This window comes from Lithohypha guttulata, assembly GCF_036872675.1.
Source record: "Lithohypha guttulata strain CCFEE 5908 chromosome Unknown scaffold_1, whole genome shotgun sequence".
NCBI lineage: Eukaryota > Fungi > Ascomycota > Eurotiomycetes > Chaetothyriales > Trichomeriaceae > Lithohypha > Lithohypha guttulata.
The window spans coordinates 3,163,596-3,181,966 of NW_027042750.1; the positions used below are offsets into that span (position 1 = coordinate 3,163,596).

General features: G+C 48.7%; 9 protein-coding genes across 9 annotated transcripts; 3 read left to right on the plus strand and 6 right to left on the minus strand.

Moving 5' to 3' along the window:
- Positions 1 to 1,306: 1,306 nt before the first annotated feature.
- On the minus strand, positions 1,307 to 2,241 carry LTR64_001153 (uncharacterized protein; the record flags this gene model as incomplete). The annotated part of the gene is made up of 3 exons (XM_064895534.1): positions 1,307 to 1,498; positions 1,549 to 2,032; positions 2,084 to 2,241. The coding sequence occupies 3 exons, from the start codon at positions 2,239 to 2,241 to the stop codon at positions 1,307 to 1,309; spliced, it is 834 nt and encodes a 277-aa protein (XP_064758221.1).
- An 861-nt stretch (positions 2,242 to 3,102) lies between these two features.
- Positions 3,103 to 4,200, minus strand: LTR64_001154 (uncharacterized protein; the record flags this gene model as incomplete). Its single annotated transcript, XM_064895535.1, has 2 exons — positions 3,103 to 4,092; positions 4,153 to 4,200. 2 exons carry the CDS (start codon positions 4,198 to 4,200, stop codon positions 3,103 to 3,105), a joined length of 1,038 nt encoding a protein of 345 aa, XP_064758222.1.
- A 1,227-nt stretch (positions 4,201 to 5,427) lies between these two features.
- Positions 5,428 to 5,719, minus strand: LTR64_001155 (uncharacterized protein; the record flags this gene model as incomplete). Its single annotated transcript, XM_064895536.1, has 2 exons — positions 5,428 to 5,574; positions 5,627 to 5,719. 2 exons carry the CDS (start codon positions 5,717 to 5,719, stop codon positions 5,428 to 5,430), a joined length of 240 nt encoding a protein of 79 aa, XP_064758223.1.
- Positions 5,720 to 6,118: 399 nt separating this feature from the next.
- On the plus strand, positions 6,119 to 6,795 carry LTR64_001156 (uncharacterized protein; the record flags this gene model as incomplete). The annotated part of the gene is made up of 2 exons (XM_064895537.1): positions 6,119 to 6,223; positions 6,271 to 6,795. 2 exons carry the CDS (start codon positions 6,119 to 6,121, stop codon positions 6,793 to 6,795), a joined length of 630 nt encoding a protein of 209 aa, XP_064758224.1.
- Positions 6,796 to 7,660: 865 nt separating this feature from the next.
- On the minus strand, positions 7,661 to 8,401 carry LTR64_001157 (uncharacterized protein; the record flags this gene model as incomplete). Its single annotated transcript, XM_064895538.1, has 1 exon — positions 7,661 to 8,401. The coding sequence occupies one exon, from the start codon at positions 8,399 to 8,401 to the stop codon at positions 7,661 to 7,663; it is 741 nt and encodes a 246-aa protein (XP_064758225.1).
- Positions 8,402 to 11,198: 2,797 nt separating this feature from the next.
- Positions 11,199 to 12,553, plus strand: fur4 (uracil permease; the record flags this gene model as incomplete). The annotated part of the gene is made up of 3 exons (XM_064895539.1): positions 11,199 to 11,265; positions 11,339 to 11,370; positions 11,420 to 12,553. The coding sequence occupies 3 exons, from the start codon at positions 11,199 to 11,201 to the stop codon at positions 12,551 to 12,553; spliced, it is 1,233 nt and encodes a 410-aa protein (XP_064758226.1).
- Positions 12,554 to 13,223: 670 nt separating this feature from the next.
- Positions 13,224 to 14,198, plus strand: LTR64_001159 (uncharacterized protein; the record flags this gene model as incomplete). The annotated part of the gene is made up of 1 exon (XM_064895540.1): positions 13,224 to 14,198. The coding sequence occupies one exon, from the start codon at positions 13,224 to 13,226 to the stop codon at positions 14,196 to 14,198; it is 975 nt and encodes a 324-aa protein (XP_064758227.1).
- Positions 14,199 to 14,515: 317 nt separating this feature from the next.
- Positions 14,516 to 16,174, minus strand: LTR64_001160 (uncharacterized protein; the record flags this gene model as incomplete). Its single annotated transcript, XM_064895541.1, has 3 exons — positions 14,516 to 14,964; positions 15,063 to 15,206; positions 15,265 to 16,174. 3 exons carry the CDS (start codon positions 16,172 to 16,174, stop codon positions 14,516 to 14,518), a joined length of 1,503 nt encoding a protein of 500 aa, XP_064758228.1.
- A 1,104-nt stretch (positions 16,175 to 17,278) lies between these two features.
- On the minus strand, positions 17,279 to 18,079 carry LTR64_001161 (uncharacterized protein; the record flags this gene model as incomplete). Its single annotated transcript, XM_064895542.1, has 1 exon — positions 17,279 to 18,079. The coding sequence occupies one exon, from the start codon at positions 18,077 to 18,079 to the stop codon at positions 17,279 to 17,281; it is 801 nt and encodes a 266-aa protein (XP_064758229.1).
- Positions 18,080 to 18,371: the final 292 nt, after the last annotated feature.

Below are 18,371 nucleotides of genomic sequence, written 5' to 3' on the forward strand. Positions count from 1 at the left end.
GTGTACTGAATATCTGCATGGCTGCTGGAGCTAGAAACTGAGCTGTATTGGTTCGGCCGGACTCAGTCGACAGTATTCTTGAGAACCTGTCTTTAATTGAAGGGGGCAATTCAGCCAGTCGTGGCGAAATTATCGTGGGTAGGTTGAATGACGCGAAGATGGTGAGTGAGTCTCGACACGCAAAAAGCGCGTAGCTGAGTTTCGGTATCCTCGCAGCAGGTCCAGAGGAATTGCCAAAGAGTTTGGCAAATTGGCTATCTTTGTATACACATATGCTCATATTCACAGCGCTTGTGGCTGCGAATTTGGTTGGACCAGACGTTACGGTGCTTGCTCTTTTATTCTCCACCGTCGAGGTTAACGTGTCGATGCTGTTGGCAGTGAAATAGGTCGAGAAGTAAAGCGAGAAGATTAAGAGGAAGGGTCGGGAGAATAGGAAGCCATGAGGTCGTAGCAAAGCAGATTTAGATGCTTTCAGTGCAGATTCGGATATGCTTGTGCCGGTTGCTGCCTTTCGAACAATCGACCTATGTCGGGTTAGCTATCGAGAACACTACTGACATCCGGACAGTGATCATACTGGTCAATGATACATATTACAGGGGCCACCATTGAGGAAGCAGTAGCCGCCGAAGCTGCATCAGCTCCGAGTCGTAACCCAAGCCGTGTGGTATTCCAGCCCTCTGCTGGTTTCGTTTGCAGTCTACCTTCCTTAACATCCGGCACAACTATCTGTGCATTACTTAAGATTGACGATGGCTGCTGCTGACTCATATTCGCGAAGGTTGGTAGGAATGAAGGTGAAGCGCCATGTAATTGGCACAGAAGCTGTCACCGAAGTGAATGCCCTGACAATATGTTGTAGATATACTCTTGGTGGATTGATCACTTCTCAAGGATCCAGCGCTGTCACCTTCTGCAGATGGACGTTGTGTTGTATGGGGATGTAGAGATAGTAACAAAAGTCCGTCATGGCGCAGCTTCTTGCGAAAATGCGTTCCGTGGAGTGTCGTCCGAGCCGAAGGGCTGACGGGCAATTCCGCCGCCGAAGCCGCAGTCGGCCGGAGCCAAGGTCGACGGTTTGTTTCCCGCAGTCCAAGTTGGAAACTCCTGTCATGCAGTCAGCATCCAGTAATTATTCAGTGGCAGCTTCAGAAGCTTTGCGAGCAGTTAAGAGATCCCCAAAACCAGCAGATAATTGTCGTAAGTGTTATTCGCTTATAGGCTCCCGTGTATGTTGGTGAGAAAGAGTCGGGAAGTGTATATTAACAAAGAGTGAGCGAATGCATAGGCACAGGTAGTCGTACTATAATTCCTTCTCCTTTAGTACCTTGGTGACCTCCTTGGTGAGTGCTTCCGACCTCCCTGTAGAATGCCTCGGGTTTACTGCTCCCTCACCACCAATAGCCTTGAAACCCTGATAGAATATCCACTCGACTGCCTCTTCAACTGGCTTGTCGAACATGAAAGGCAAAGCAGGCACGGCTGCGAGACCCAGCTATTACACACGTCAGTACCAGGTTAGGTAATGATGGTATATTGACTTACGCCTATTGGTGCCCATGTTCTCACTGTGGCATTTTTGGCATTTTTGAGTGCCTTACCAGAATACCTAACAATGCTGTGAATTGTGAAAGCTGGAAGACCCATACTGGCAACACTCTGGAAGACGGCTCGCTGAGCTGCCACTGCCCTCCAGTCTTCTATTGCTGGTATCTTGGTTGGGGTCTGTGTTATATTTTGCTTTTCCGGACCTTCGTTAATCAGAGCTTGCATATGTTGGTCGGTAGTAGGGCTCAACAGCCTCTGGTTGCGCTTGTGTGCCTTCCAGCCTTCATGGGTCACATCACCTATCAGATATGCCCACGAGACCGCATATGCTCCTCGGACGAGGTAAGGATGTGCTACAGGCCTGAATGACTCCCCTATGTCCGATGTATATGCCACGTATCGATGTGCGCTGAGTAGTATCGTTCGAATTCGCGTCGCATAAGCTGCATATCGCACCGAGGTGTCGGTAGTATCACCCGTGCTTGACACGACGTTAGCTATTACTCATGAACGGTGTAGAAGCCATCCGTACTAGCCATCATATAGGTCGTCGAAGAAGCTATCGTCTTTGTCAATTAGGTTCTGCAAATCTGTTGACAGCTTTTCTCTGGGAATCTTGTCTGTGACAGAGGATGGAGCTCCCTCCGCAATCAGCTTTTTGAGCTGGTCTTTCGTGGAATCCTCCGGCATGGTGAAATGAGCTCGAGAAACCACCAGCGCAATTGTGAGAGGATTTCTGGTCACTTCAGCACATCAAGCGAGAAGTAGTTCCGCATCACGAGTGTTTCTCGGAACAGAACGCAGGCCTCTCTCTAGCTCACGCGAGAGGCAGCCATGTGCTGGGAGATCCGGGGTCTGAGGTTCCAGAATGACGTTGTGCTCGAGCTTGCCATGACCGTCCCTACCTACGGTTAGATTTAGAGGCGAGCAGCTTACCGTAGAACCCGCGCTAATTCGTTATGGTTAGCTTAGGATTGCAAGCTCCTGCGGCAGCTGCAGCGAAAGTCGAAGAGCGACATTCAACATAGCAGTTGAACCAGACACTTCGATTGCACAAAGTTCTTCGGACGACTCCATATAAACAGCAGCCGCAGCAGTTCACCTTTCGATCGAAGAAATGGTTGCTTACTATACAATTGCAGGCCGCCAGGTCGGGTCTCACGTTGTATGTCTCCTCAAGCTCACTACAACATCGGGTGTATGTTTCTAACAACGACTATAGCTAGCAATCACAACGTTGAACTCACTGGCCACAATCTCTTGGTTGGCAACAAGAAACGGCAGCAAGCAACCACAGACAACACCTCCACTCAATGCTGGCAGCAAAGATGAGGAGAACTTCATTCAGTTCGAGCACCCCTGGTAAAAATCTGCTCAATCACTGACCTTTGTACAGGGAATTCCTACAGCAAGTAGAGCAGGAAGACAAGAAAAACAAAATCTCAGGCAAGGAGGCGCATTAGCACGAAGATGATTCAAACAACGCCCGAGACGTGTAAATACAATGGACTGGAATGACAAGGAGCATTAAACCACGCGGTGACCCTACGGTCAAGGCCTCAATTCGAGCTCTTCTCCTCCCTCTGTGGGTCTACCCATTTTGACCACCGCGCACCGATTCTGCAAGTCCATCACGATCGAGAACAAGGTCTGAATCGTCGCTTTCTCGGTTGGGGATCTATTGATAGCACAAGGAGAATTCTTGTCGTCCTTGAGTATGTCACGAAGCTGTTGCATCGACGGTTCTGGTCCTGCCGATTTCAAAAGTTCCTTGATCCGCTCTAGCCGGAACGGTGAATCTGCGAGCATACCTTTGTCTTCAACGCCAGGACGCTGCACTGTTATATGGTTCGTATGCATATTGAGCCCATCCTTCATATGCAGTTCTATTTGGTCAACTGCTGTGTTTTCGAAGCCGATACTACCAGTCTCAGCATCAGCCACTGTGATGTGGCATGCGGATGCCAGCCCAGCCTTGTTCAATTTCTGCTTTGCCTCTTGCAGTGAAGTGCTTTCTAACACTATTCGCAAAGCAAAGTGGCATGGCAGCTTATCAAATGAGACACCTTTCGCTGCAATAGCGTTCAGTGTTACTCCAACGCCAGCACTGTTCATGCCAATTTTGCCAATGATGCCTGCTTCAGTCATCATGTGAATCGTTGGCTTGTCCTTCTGAACCACTCTGACGCACATGATGTTGTCCTTCTGCTGACCTTCCCAGTCCCAGTTCTGTGCAATGAAGCTAGCCGTCTTTGTCTTCCAAGCGAATGCTGTGCAGCCGTCATTGAGCATACCGAATCCTATCTCTGTGCGCACATTGAGTGCCAGGATTGACTCAAATGGCACGCCAGCTCCATCAGCTATGCCTCGTACTTCTTCTAGGTAAGAAGGCCATGTCGAGGTAAGATATGGCAAGAACTGCTTCGCGACTTCCTGGACCTCGGGCCACGACTTTCCTGTCTTTCGCTTGAAATAGTCATCGTAAAAGGCTATGCTGCCATAGACCTGACTGCTGGCTTGCTCGCCATGTTGCCGACCAATCTAGATCAACGTCAGTAATCCTCGCTTCGGTTCACCGAGAAGGAGAAGGAGAACCCATACCTCATATGGACTACCGGAACATGAGACGTGAAGCATATTATCCGACATGGCTCCTAGATCTTGTTCGATTTATGAAAAGCTAGCTTCAATTCAGGGATACTCGTTCTCCAGGGATATTGTCAATCGCTGGAACAGCGTATACTCCGCAGTCTATATAATGCTCAATCCTTAGGTTCTGTAGAGCGCGCATCGGCAGTCTCTCGAAGCAAGGCGGAGAAGAGCGGCAGCAGATTGTTTCGAGCTTGTCGATCGCCATTACTTCGCTTTGTCCCCCAGATGCCTGACGTGCTTGTCTCGTGCAACGACACCAATCGCAGACACGACCATACACCGGTGTTCGACGACACATGGTGACATTGTCGTCGTTAGGAACAGAATGCGGCGGATCTTAACGTGTGGTGGAAAGAAGTCATTTTAGTCAGCGATCACTCCTGGCTTGCCTGGTCTTTGTAACAGGGGCAATATTTCTTCTGGCTTGAGAACTTTGGAATATACCGAGCAATCCGCAACGCTTCGCAACCTCCATTCCAGCATAGATTATTTTCATGAAGCCCTTCCCTTTTGTGCTAGGGACAGATATTGTGCATCTCGTGCGTTGGGAGGTAGCGGGCAGCCCAATCAGAATCGTGCGCCTTGCTCAGCGTATCCTCCATCCGAAAGAATATGCTTCTTTGCGCGAGCGACATCCAGACGTCTGGGGCTTCTTGAAGCAAGCAGGACTGAACGACAACAATGTTCACCAAGCATGTTGTGAAGCACAGGAGAAGCCTGCCACTGATGCATATGACAACCGTCACATTTCGCCAAAAACATTACGAAAAGTACGGAACTATTTGGGTGGACGATGGGCAGCTAAAGAAGCAGCAAGGAAAGCCTGGGGAGCCACTTTACTCGGGTTCAAGGACATAAGAGTCACATCCGACAATGAAGGCAGCGAGCGAAGTACAGCGACTAGTGCTGTTAAAGTCTTATGCCAACCATGCACATTCATGCCTGATAACGGAGCCACATTGCCAAGTCAAGAAGGTCGTTTGAGCATCAGTCACGATGGCGATTATGCTGTTGCCACAGTCATAGCCGAGCCTTTGAGCGAAGAAATAAAGGGTTATCTTCAGGCGAGACTGCGGTCGACGAGTTCAGCACTACCTTCAAGCTGAACCAACAATCGGAACCATAGTCACAATCAGTCTTGGTCACGGCCTCACGAACAATAACGATTGAATGCTACCAACACCAGATGCACATTCTCTATGAGCCTTGATGATTATCCAGCACTCAACCCTTGGATACATCGGTCACTGTTTGTGGTTTGTGACTGACTTTCTTGTTGTTTTGATCAACACCAACAACTACTGGAGGCTTAATAGCACCCTTTGCTCCTTCGTCTCGAGCTTCTCCTTCATCGTTGATGACCTTATCGACCTGAAGTAATCCATCAGATTGGCGACTGAGAATCCTTAATTGAACTGCTCACCTGGAATTCATGCTTACCGCCTCGATATGGAGTTTCTACTGTATCACCAACCTCAATCGCTTCGCCATTCTTGGATTGCACTTCTTCGGACATCGCGAAGAATGGCAGATCTGCTCTCAGAGAAGAATCTTTGAAATGATCGAAGCCAATCTATTGGTTTTTCTGCACAATACACTCGCTATCAGCCCTGAGAAGTTGAAGTGGTCGCTCTTTGATGTAGACCTCACATTGGGCCGTGGCATTTGGCTATTGCGATCAGACTGGTCTAAACCGGATGAGGAACGCGTTCCTGTGGATCTGTGAAGTCATTTTGGGATCGTGCTCATCCCGCCCTGACTCCTTCCTCCATGACGTCAATCAAGCACACGACTGCTTCAAATTTGTAGAAATTGCTGTTTACTATTCTGCTACCTCTTGAAAGCTCCAATCTTATATACTGCGACTCAAGGAACTCTACTGAAACCCATAACTTACACTATACAACCAAACATCATGGCGGACAAGCAAGCAACCAGCTTCAACCCGGATTCGATGAACAACAAGCAAGGAGAATTCCAGCCAACGAAGCCCCGCAGTGAACCTATGGAGAAAGGAGGTGTAAGTATAGCACACTCGTGTCGAAGCTTTAACTAACAACTCGATAGCACCAGCCAGGCCAGCTAGTCGGAAACGACGCAGCTCCAGAGTTCAGTGCAAAGACATTACCTCCAGGCACTGCTCCCAAAGAATCCACCTTCAAACCAAACCCAGTGAACGAGATCCCAGGTCAAGCCAACAACCCAGACGTCGAAAGTGCTCCTGATATGTCAGGCGCCTCCAAAGCTCTGGATATGCCGGGAGCTACGTCTGCAGATGTGCACACCGGTCTCGGTCACCCAGGTCAAGGTCAGACAAGCTCAGAGTTGAAGGAGTCTGGAAAGAGTTCCAATAAGGGACAGGGAACTGGTGAGGGTGGTACAGGTATGCAGGGCCCAGAGAGCGAGGAGGCAAAGAAGCTTCAGCAAGATCACGTGCCTGGACCTAAGACAACTAGAGAGCACAACATTTCGCTTGATGGTGCTGAGAGCAAAGAGCCAGTCCATGCTGAGGAGGTGTCGGCTTTGGGCCAGCAGACGAGAAAGGGTGACTATGATCGGGCTGCGGAGAAGCCTCCAGGCAGCAACTCATAGATCGTTGATGGAGTCGACGTGTGTTGAGCATGCTCTAGCAGCTGAGGTTCAATAGCATTGCTTAAACCAAGTAGCACCTGATGAATAGCATGCTGTTCCAAGAGGAACGACAACCTGTACTGTATCTAAGGAAAGCGAAGTGCTGATAGTTGTATGATCGAGCGCAACAATACGTGGATCTTACATATGTGTCCTTCGCAGGTACAATACCTACCTGCTTCGACCCCAAATGACTTATCTCCCGAACGAAACACTGTCAAAGGAGGGCAAACAACAATATTCGTAGCTTCTTAGAATCAGCGATTCTCCAATGACTTGATTCAAATGGCCGAATTTGACAGCCACCCGTCCTCATTGAACCTGTTCACTCTGTTGACGGGTGCTCATTGTTACTCAATACTTTGGCACAGGAGCAGTGCAAGCGAAGGCGAGTAGCCATATGTGAAGAAATGGCTTGCTAAGATGATTTGGCGAGATAGGGTACAGAAGGCATTAAAGAGTACTAGCTATAGAAACAAGAGGAGTGAGATGTGTTTGATATGGTTAAAATTGAATAACAATACAGAAATAGAATTGAATGCTTGCCTGTTTGTGATTGCTTGCAACATTTTAGAAGTCAATTAGTGGCATAGCCGAAGCAATTCTTGACAGCCTTCATCAGACCACCTACCATGATCTTGACTTGGGTAGCGATGCTGATTTCGACAGGCCATTCTTCGCCGCACGATGGGCAAGGTACACCAGTATCCAGAGTACCGATGTTCTTCTTAATGTACTCTGCAGCACATTCCATGTGGTAGACTCCGCCACAATGGTTCACAGTCTTGTTTTGATTGTTGGAACTCGTCTGGTCTCCGCACCCATGCTAGCGGTGGGATTCAGCACTCTGGGGGATGTAGTGGCCCAGGGTAGGTGTACATGTGTACCCGATTTCTTTGCAGCAGAGCCAGCATGTTGCGCCAAATTTTCCTGCACCCTCTCCGTGTGTTAGTGTCTTTGAGAGCAAGGTAATTCCGTGGCTGGACTTGAAGCACTTACATGTCTTTCGCTCGGCGGCGACTTCTTCTGTTGAGGGTCGCTCGTGCATAATGTTGTCATATGGGCATCCAGTGTGCCATTCTGCGTAGACTGCTGCGTGATGAGCATTGACTTCTTGTGTTTGAGATCGTGTGAAAGAGGATGTGTGACCGTAGTAGAATAGGTTGCTGTTTGTATGGGTAAGCGGAAGAGCCTCTTCGGCTGGGAGAGTGGGTGTGTTTCGAAGGAGTTCTCTTGCGTGCCTCAGGGACGCGGTTGCCCTCTCTCGTGTGCTAGGATCGTTTTCCATAAAAGCTGCCGCATAAGCATTCATAACTGTAAGTTGTGCTGGCGCTGACTTTTGGGCGTTGGATGTAAGAGTATCAGGTACGGCTAGACTCAAAGATCGAGGTTTGCTCATAGTTTGACTCGGCGGCTTGGTGCCGGGCGCGAAGGTCACTCGTCGACGCTTGATATTTGCAAGGTGGGATCGCTCAAGTGCTTCTGGACGCTTGCCTTTCTTCATGGCGCTTCGCTTCGTGGGTTCTGGCCCTGCCGAGAGGATGGGATTGGTGTCAAGTTGTAACATGTTGTCTTTCTGTGCAAGCTTCGAATCATGTTCGCAAACATCCACACAGTGCAAGTCGCGACATCTAGGCTGTGCGGCGCAACATGAACAATCAGTGACACTGCTGGGACAATGACCCTTGAACATTAGGACAAGGCAGGATTGTTGCAGGTTCGTCGCCTGGACTTTGTCCGTTACAGTTGCTTGTTTGCTTTTGACAATGCCTCGCCGTCATTTTGTTGTATACGGACAATAGGTGTACATACACGAGGCTTGCGGATAGATCGGCCAGGTCGAAAGAGAAGCAGGGTAGCATCATAAATGTGACGATCGAGGCTGTATATTGACAACTTAGATTAGTAATGTGGGTGCCCTGGGGCTCATGGAGTGTGCATCAGCATTTTCACAAAGAGTAACTCCTGCATATTGATGGAGCTGGGGTAGGACTGATGACAGTTGCTTCGTGAAAAGCACGTTCGAATGACTCTGCTCCCCTCTAGATCAGCCAGGTCGCTCTGTGAGCGTCATTCGCCTGCAAACAGTGGCTTGCCAGATTCCGAAGCGGAAAACTGTCTTTCATCGAGCTTTGATAGCAATGGTTCGCCAACAAGTATTCTCGTTCACTGACCTTTTCCCCCCGAAAATCAATGGCTCACGGTGCGTTGCAGCAGAGGCCAGATCCGCTCGATGATATCTACAAAACTCCATCTCGTCGCGTTCGCAATCTTGTAGCGAGAGTTGAATCAATGGTATAACCTCAACTATCTTGCCTCTTCATTGTTCCTGTGTCAGCGTTCCCCAGATCAATAAAGATTATGATTACTCGCAAGAAACCAAACGGCCAGCGGGACTATGCTTGGTAGACATAGGCCAGAGGCGCAATCATGCCACTTACACTGAAAGTCTCAATTTCTTCACCTATCTCCATCACTTACTTCACGAAGAGGATGATGTCTGTTGTGGTGTTCCTGACTAAACCTTGAGTTGAATTCATCTGTAGATGAGCCATCGTGTCCCACTACGAGAGCCTCTAGATTTCTTAATGGTGTGAAGGGCTCTTCTTGTGTAAAGGTCGACAGGTTCAGAACACATTCACGTCAGTCGCAACGCGGGAGTTCACTTCGTCGCAGAATGGTTAGGTTGTCAGCATGTGACAACAAAACGCGTGCAGTATAGAATGCAGATCGTTTTTCTGCTCGGTTCTCGCCGTCAAAGCAAGTGCAGCTTCGTAGCTAACTGGGTACAGAGTTCGAATTCGTCTTTCGCGAACATAAATGCAGGTCAATAGATCCGAGCAGCGTATAGTTGAGTGCTTAGAGACCATATCGCTCAGGTGGAAAGCAGAGACATATGCATGGTTATCAGCCATGACAAAGAGAACATTTGAGCAAGTTCGAGCCAGCGGTTGACGATAAGCTGAGCCGCCCAAGGTTTACTTTCAGCCGCAGATCGTCTATAGATTGCTACAAGGCTGTCAATTGCTCGATCTCATCGAGTCACATTATGCTAACAAACCTCTCCTGATTGGTTCTTTGGAAGAGCTCTTCCTCTTATCGTGCGCCCAGCCCCGCCAAACTTTCAAGGTCTCGGCATGTGACCTTTTGAGTCTGGAGGATTACTCGACCACGCGATCAGCTCGGGACTGCCCACTGCACGCGCACAATATTGTCTACGCTAGCAACCTAGTATGCAGGGATGTTTACTGTGGTACTCGCTGGAAGACTTCCTCGTGCACCTCCGCAACGTTTCTTCTTGCTGTATGATGCAACTTTGCACACAAGGACAAGCTTCTTTGCTACGCGATCGAGGCCTTGTCCGGGATACTCCTGTTAATTCTTCGGATCCTGACACAACTTTTGGGTCAGCTAGACCGAACACACATGCGCAATGAGTGGTTCTTTCTTGCGCAAGCGCGATTAGCACTGCAGGAAAGCTGAGCCAGATAAGGCTACTCGAAAACATGCAAAAGGTTACGTATCTATCGCATGAACGTACTCAAAGTCCACCCCACCCATGCCGCGGATCAGATCCATTACGGTTCCTGGGTATATATGCTGCACAACCGTTTCTCTGACACACGAACTGCCATTCTTGGGTTTCTATCGAGTAAACATCGAGTAATCCAAGGTCCCAGCTACGAACTCTTACCAGTTGAAGCTACCACGTTTGACCAGAGCAGTCACAATCCTTGGTCCGATACTAGCTTTCGGGGCGGCAGTAGGCACGTCCCTTCTTCCAGGATGGATAAGAGGGCGGGATTCTGGAAGCGCATCGTGAGTTAGGACAGCTCTTCACTACTTCACTGTCACATTAACAGAACCCTAGGAATGTGAAGCTGAACCGGGTCTCACCAACAAGCAATTGTTCCTTACCAATCATGACCTGAAACCGGTTGAGCCTGCACGACGAGTATGGAAGCACCGCAATTTCGTCACTTTCTGGATTGCGGACTCCTTCAACATAAACACATGGATGATAGCGGCAAGCTCACTTGAGCAGGGATTGAGTTGGTGGCAGGCATGGATTTGTGTCTGGATTGGCTATTCCATCGCAGGTTTCTTTGTCGTCCTCACTGGTCGCATTGGCGCAACTTATCACATTGGCTTTCCTGTGGTAAACAGAGCGTCCTTCGGCATTTGGGGATCTCTGTGGCCAGTGCTTAATCGATCCGTGATGGCCATGGTGAGCCGTTTTGCAATTGTTTACGTCCACAGCTAATCTCGAGCAGGTCTGGTACGGAGTACAGTCATGGATAGGTGGACAATGTGTTTTTCTTATGATTGCTGCTATCTGGCCATCTTTCGGTCACAGTGAATACATGAATCGACCTCTGGGGTTGGGCGCCAACGTCAACTACATGATCTCGTTCGTTCTCTTCTGGGCAGGTCAGTCTCTACTCCTTCCACTTCGCCTGCTGCTGGACTTCCTTGTTGGTTGTGCTGACTTCTTCATTCACAGGTTCGCTACCATTCTTGTGGTTTGCACCGCAGGTAAGTATCCCGAGGCACAGAGCGAAGTTTCCTGGCTAATATATGATAGCAAATGAGGCATTTGTTCACTGTCAAAGCATTCGTGGCTCCTGCCGGAGGCATCGCCCTATTCGCTTGGTCCATCGCTCGTGCCGGAGGCGTCGGTCCAATCGTCCACCAAGGCGCCACTGCATCCGGATCTAAACTTGCTTGGGGTATTGTTGCTGGTATTATGTCAGCTATTAGCAACTTTGCTACACTCATTGTCAACGATCCGGACTTTGCACGTTTCGCCAAAACCCCTGGAGCCGCGATATGGCCACAAGGTCTGACTATTCCTCTGGGCTTCGGTCTCACCTCCTTTATTGGGATCATTGCTGGTTCATCTTCAGCTGTGATATACCCAGATATTGGCGCGGTTTGGAATCCTCTCGATCTGCTTCGCAACTTCGCCATCGGACGAGTCGGCACAGTTGATGAGCGTGGATCTGCAGGAGCTAGAGCCGGTGTTTTCATCATTGCGGCAACCTTTGTCGTTGCACAGCTTGGAGTGAATATTGCAGCCAACTCAATCTCGGCAGGTACTGACTTGACGGCTCTACTTCCACGCTACCTCAACATCCGACGTGGTAGTTACATCTGCGCAATTGTCGGCATTGCAATCTGCCCATGGCAATTCTTAACTTCGTCCTCCAACTTTACGACATATCTCTCGGCATATAGCGTCTTCCTCAGCTCGATCGCCGGACCGATGATCGCAGATTACTACTTCGTTCGCAAAGGTTATCTGCAGATCCGAGACCTGTACAACGCTGAAAGTTCTGGTCCATACTTTGGAATTCTTGGTATTCAGTGGCGAGGTTGGGTAGCCTACATTTGTGGCATCATCATCAACGTTGTAGGATTTGCTGGTGCCGTCGGTACGCCTGTGCCTATTGGCGCCGATTACATCTACAGACTGAACTTCTTCTCTGGCTTCATTGTCTCTGCTGGAGTATACTGGCTGCTGGCTAAATTTTTCCCAATGCCAGCTCTCAGCCCCACTGGAAGTTGGTTTGAGGTTGGCGATGAGGTTAGAAACCCGAGCTTGGTATATGGTAGTGATGCTGATGCGCACGAAGCTCGCGAGCGTATGGGTTACGCCACTGAAGAAAGTATGGAGTCTGGGGAGAAAAGAGGTTGGTTTAGGGCTGGCAAGTTTTGAAGTCGTGGAGGATATTTATGACTGTATTGGCGTCAACACACTGCGTTATTTGACTCAGATGAAATTGTGAGTATAGAAGCAGAAGGACTCCTTGTCTTATGATATGTATACCTTCGCATACCGGGATGGTGATTCTTAATCTTCTCGCCCCAACTTCAACCGCGAACGGCCATGACCCTCAAACTCTCTATGCTATCTCCGACCCAGAAATTAAACAGATTTACCATACTCTCACGGAGCAGGATTGGATTCAAGATCTTGAATTCCCATGCTGGTATCGAACAATCGCCAGTTTATAGCTGGTTTGTAACCCACAGTGCTCGAAAGAATTGTTCTTGCGCGAAGATGCTCCTCCGGCTTTACGGTATTTGTACGAGATAGTGGCCGTCTAAGCCCCCATCGGGGTTTTCAAGGCGGCAAGTGTATTGACCTTCCATCGTGCTATCTCCTCGCACTTATATCCTATATCCGGTACTAGCTGGCTTGTGCTCCCTCTCGATTCAATATATATTCTCGTGTTTGCCAAAGTGTATATAAACGCTGTTTGGCCAGAATTCGTGTCATCATTCTTGTCGTTGTCGATGATAATAAAAATCGCTTTCAGTAATACAGTCAGGAACAACTCGCTCACTTCGAAGTAACAGCAAAAGTACTCATTCGAATCTTCACCATGGGTTTCTTATACTCGCAGTTGTTCGTAACTCCCAAATACCCTACCCGCTCATTCACTGGCGAAACTTGCATCGTCACCGGCTCTAACGTCGGTCTTGGAAAAGAGTGCGCTCGTCACCTTGCTCGTCTAGGTGCCGCCAAGATCATTCTCGCCGTCCGCAACACCTCAGCCGGCGAGCAAGCTCGGCAAGATATTGTCAAGACCACCAAAGTCGACCCATCGGTTGTCGAAGTCTGGGAGCTAGATCTCGGGGACTACTCCTCGGTCAAAGCATTCGCCAAGCGTTGTGAAAGCCTCGACCGCATCGATGCAGTCATCGAGAATGCCGGTATAGCCGCGATAGATTTCAAGCTCGTTGAGGGGCATGAGTCAACCGTTACTGTCAATGTTGTCAGCACCTTTCTCCTTGCGCTCTTACTTTTGCCAAAACTGAAAGAAGTTTCCAGAAAGTTCAATATCACTCCGCGCCTCACCATTGTCTCGAGCGAGGTCCATGGCTTCAGCGGCATAGCCGAGCAAATCAAGGACGCAGATTCCATCTTCCCAATGATCGACGACCCGAAGAAATCCGACATGTCGAAACGCTATCCTCTCTCCAAACTCCTCGAGGTCCTCGTTGTGCGCGAGATTGCTCCTAAGATCAATAGCGGCCAGGTAACCCTGAACATGTTAAACCCAGGTCTGTGTCATTCCAGCTTGACACGGGACGTATCGGGTTTCCAATTATTGACTTATACCCTCATGAAAGCAATACTGGCACGTACGACGGAGGTGGGCAGCCGGACGTTGGTCGCTGCTGCGTCTGTTGGCGAGGAGAGTCATGGGAGATACATGCACGATGGTATGGTGAATGAAGGCGAAGTGTCAGCTTTTGCGAAAAGTGACGAAGGAAGGAAGGTTGGTCAGAAGGTTTGGGCTGAGCTTGCGGGTATTCTGGAAAAGATAGAACCTGGTGTTACACAGAATATATGACTTTGCAAGATAGCTACTCAGGTGCGTTGAATGTTTAAGCCAATATATTACATCGATTGAAATTTGCGTGCATTGATGTTTGCTGTGAATGAGTCAACGCAACACTCGTTGCTTTGATTGCAAGATATGTAGGATCGCTCAGCCTGTGCCTCATATGCGAAGTATTGTAACCTCTGTCGTTCCTAATTCCTGATTTTCGATCATGATAATGTACAAGCTGTAGTCTGAGTATTGCCCCTGCCTACATATGGCCTCGCGTGACCGGGACGTGCCTGCGTATGCTGTAGATAAAAGTTAGATTTATCTCCCATAAAGGCCTAGTCAATCTCCTCGACAAGCCCTTCGTCTCGAACTCCTTCTATGACTCTTGACGGCCTCCAGCCTAACTTTCTAGCACCAGTGTAGATGTTCGAGGACTCGATCATGTCCACAGATGATATACCAAAAACACCTTGGGTGATAGCTCTGCTGGCAGCAGCTTTCTGTACCTGCATATCTTTATTCCGAAGCTGTTGTTGGTGAGCGAATTTCGTTTGTGCATCCATCGGCATTAACCTATGCTGAAAGACCGAAGGCCATTCTACCGCCTGGTAGTTGAGCTCTGCGATCTCGTGAATGAGGTAACCAGGATGTACGAGCACGACTTTCTGCTTGGCAGCATCGACAGAAGCGTATTGTTCGAGAAGTCTTGCAAAGCCATTATCGACTGCTGCAGCAAGGAAGATAGTGTGACAATGAGGGTTTGCGATGAACAGGTGGAAGGTTTCTGTATACGTCAATTAACCCGTACCAGGAAGCATACTCAGTTTAACGGTGGACTGTCGCAGTACTGATAGCTAAGAGTATTTTCGGGACTAAACATACCTTGAATCTTGGAATCTGCTCTCTCTTTACCCCGACCACAATCTGTGTAATCAAACAGGGGCATACTCTCAGTGAAGTCGACAGCGAAGTCAGAAAGTCTATGCCTTGCATGCTGTGTACGTGCCTCCTGATGTCTTAGTCCGTCTGCAGGTTGTCAGTACAAAAAACATATCTTGGTGGAGGAAATTTATAGGTCACTAACGTGCATTATGGAACACTCTTGTAACGATTTTGGATTGTAAAGGTGCTCGATCAGTACTGGCAAGCAGGTATTGCTGCACCTCGAGTCTAATCGCTTGCGCTGCATGAGCGCCCGCTGGTCGCAAATTTTGAGTGAAGTGATTGCCGGCCCAAATGTATGCATCTCCATCGACAAGTACAAGGACGAAAGGAGATGCCAATGCTGAAAAGGTAGATTCGCTGGCTTTGGTAACGGGTGGTGCTGGTGACATAGGACTCTTGAGGAGTTCATTTTCGAGTTGCAGGTCGATAATGAATTTCCGGGTTTCTTCAAGTCTCGTTTGTGTGGCTTGTAAAGCTCCCGCTGTAGCTGATAACTGCTTACATGTCGCCGTGTATGCTTGGTTGGTATTAGCCTCTCGCATTGAGGCTGCGGTAATCTGCTGTTGAATTGTGTTGAATTGTTGTTGCATCCCCATAGCTTTGGATCTTTCAGCTTTCAGCCATTTGTTTCCCTGAGAGCATTGTTGCTCTAGTCTTTGAACCAGGGAACCTCGTTTCGCATGCTGTTCGTCTTGTTGAATGATTCTAGATCCTTGTGCTGAAATCTTGGCCTCCGCTCTTTCGACGTCTTTACGGAGCTTTGTATTAGTACTCCGCAGAATCTCAAGCTCTTGTCTATCCTTTTTGATTCGCTCAACAAGGTCATTACAGGACTGACTATCTCTAGCTGTCTGTTCCCGAAAGAACTTTACTATCCGAAGCACCACAATCACAAATGGTTGGTGAACGAAGGCTAACAAGACAACAGAGGACGCAATCAGAACAGATAGCAGTGAATAGCCACTGATCATGGCGGGAACTTCCATGGCTTGTGGTAGGACCAAATCCAGCCTTACTGTCTCGAATAAGGCAATGGTCGGACTCGACATTGCTTTAGCCCACGGTTTGTGAAGATCTTCCCAAGACGTTGATGCACTAGCGTACAAAGCCACGCCAAAGAAACATAAATTGGTGAAGAAAGTGACAACGAGAAGTGATTTGTGTAGCCTGATGGCATATCGGTATACCGGACTTTCAGGCAGTGACCAGGAATGAGTATTGGCAGGAGCAGGCTTTGTCTGCGTGGGTATCGTGCTAGTTGAAGCTGGAGATCCAGCAAGACTCAGATTGTTTGACATCGTTCTTGAAGAGTGAAGGTTGGATGCAGTGAAGTTTGTCCCATCCCGATACTAGCACGTTGGGATGCCAGGACGGAAAGCTCGATGTGACCAATACCCCAGTTTGTCTAGTGATTGTACTACCATATTGCTGAAATGCCAACGGCGCAACAGAGTAATACCAAGGTGCGATTGTCGTGTCACTATATATGAGGCGCCGCGAGCGATTAGTTATGAAGAAGGTGGAGGTAGTGAAGACTAATGACCACTAGAAATATCTTGAGCTCATTATTTGTGGCGGTCGAGGTCGGGTATCGAATAGTGATTCTCCGATAATTGCTCATTGGTTCCCTCGCGTCAGTTTCTCGCTCTGTTGTGCAGCAGCGACCAGGAGCGTTGTCACAGCCACTTCCGTTATCTGCGAATCCTTTTTGAGAGTGGTGGTCAAGCGTAACCGTGTTTCACGAAACTACTTCGGAAGGAGCTGATGAACTGCCCGAAAGGCGTACACTCTTAGACAACCACACGATGTTGAGTGTCTAGACTAGCAGTACTCATCTCAGAAATAAATAACCTCGACTTGATATATGAAGACAACCACTATGTCCCAGCTCAGTTCTGGGAACAAGCTCAGTCAATGCAACACCAAAATACGACAAGGCAGATAACGAGTCGTGAAGGGTCATCGAGAAAGAAAACCAAAGCGCTTGAAACGAAACGTCCTTCGACTAGGTACAAGGAGACGATTGCACGAGTCTTGCTTTTTTAAATCTCTGGTAATTGGTATCTCTTTACTGCTTTAGCCACTAACCTGGTTGCCAAGGCATCATCTGATTCACCAGAACACGAAATTCGTGAATGTCCACCCATATGCATCTATCTGCAAGTGTAACCACCATCGATGAGTAGATCAGCACCAGTAGTGTAAGTGCTGGCATCGCTCAAGAAATAGACGTAGGCACCCTTCAACTCCTTAGCGTCACCGTTTCGGCCCATTGGAATCATGCTCATCCACAGATCCTGAATATCTTTCTCCACAAAGTCCGAGAGACCAGTATCGATATAGCCTGGAGAAATTGAGTTGACACGGGCAAAGTCTCGCCATTCATTGGCAAGAGATTTGGCCATGTGGATGCAGCCAGCCTTTGCAACGTTGTATGAGGTCTGCTCTTGTGGGAAGTTGGCAATGTGGCCTGACATGGAGGATGTGATGACAAAGGAACCAGTACCTCGCTCCTTGAAGTGAGCACCAACAGCCTTTGCACAGTATGCAGTTCCGAGCAAGTCGACAGTAATGACCTCATTCAGACGCTCGACAGTACCGTCAATGATACCAGCATCAGCTGTAGCACCGGCATTGGCCACAAAGCCGTCAATCTTGCCAAAGTCCTGAACAACATCCTTGACGAGCTGCTCGACAGAGCTAAAGTCTGATACCTGGCACTTGTATGCTTTGGCCTTGACGCCATAGTCTTTCTGGATTCTTGCGACGTTCTCCTCCGCGCCCTTCGATCTTGAGTTGTATGTGATGGCAACGTCCGCACCCATTTCAGCACAACCTAGCGCAGCTTCGATACCCATGCCTCGTGGGCCGGAGGCACCAGTAACGACGACGACCTTGCCCTTGAGGGACAGGAGGTCGAGAAGGTGGTTTGCTTTTGGGATGGAGATAGGCATTTTAACGGTTGCTATGAGCAAGTGAAGGGTTCGTGAGTCAGTAGTACTCGAGTAAGGCTTCTATCAGTGGATTGAAGTTTGAAAATATTTCCAGCAGCAGTAATGAGGGGTGTTGGGAACGGAGGAAATATATGGCGCGCTCGCCAGATCTTGCTCCGTTCCTGTAACAGCTGAAGAAAGAGCTATGCTGTCATTCACCATATCATTGCGGGGCATCGTTGATTTCCTGCATGCACAGTGCTGACAATCAAAAGTATGGTTTTCCTATCCAGGTGTTGCGTTGCTGACTACA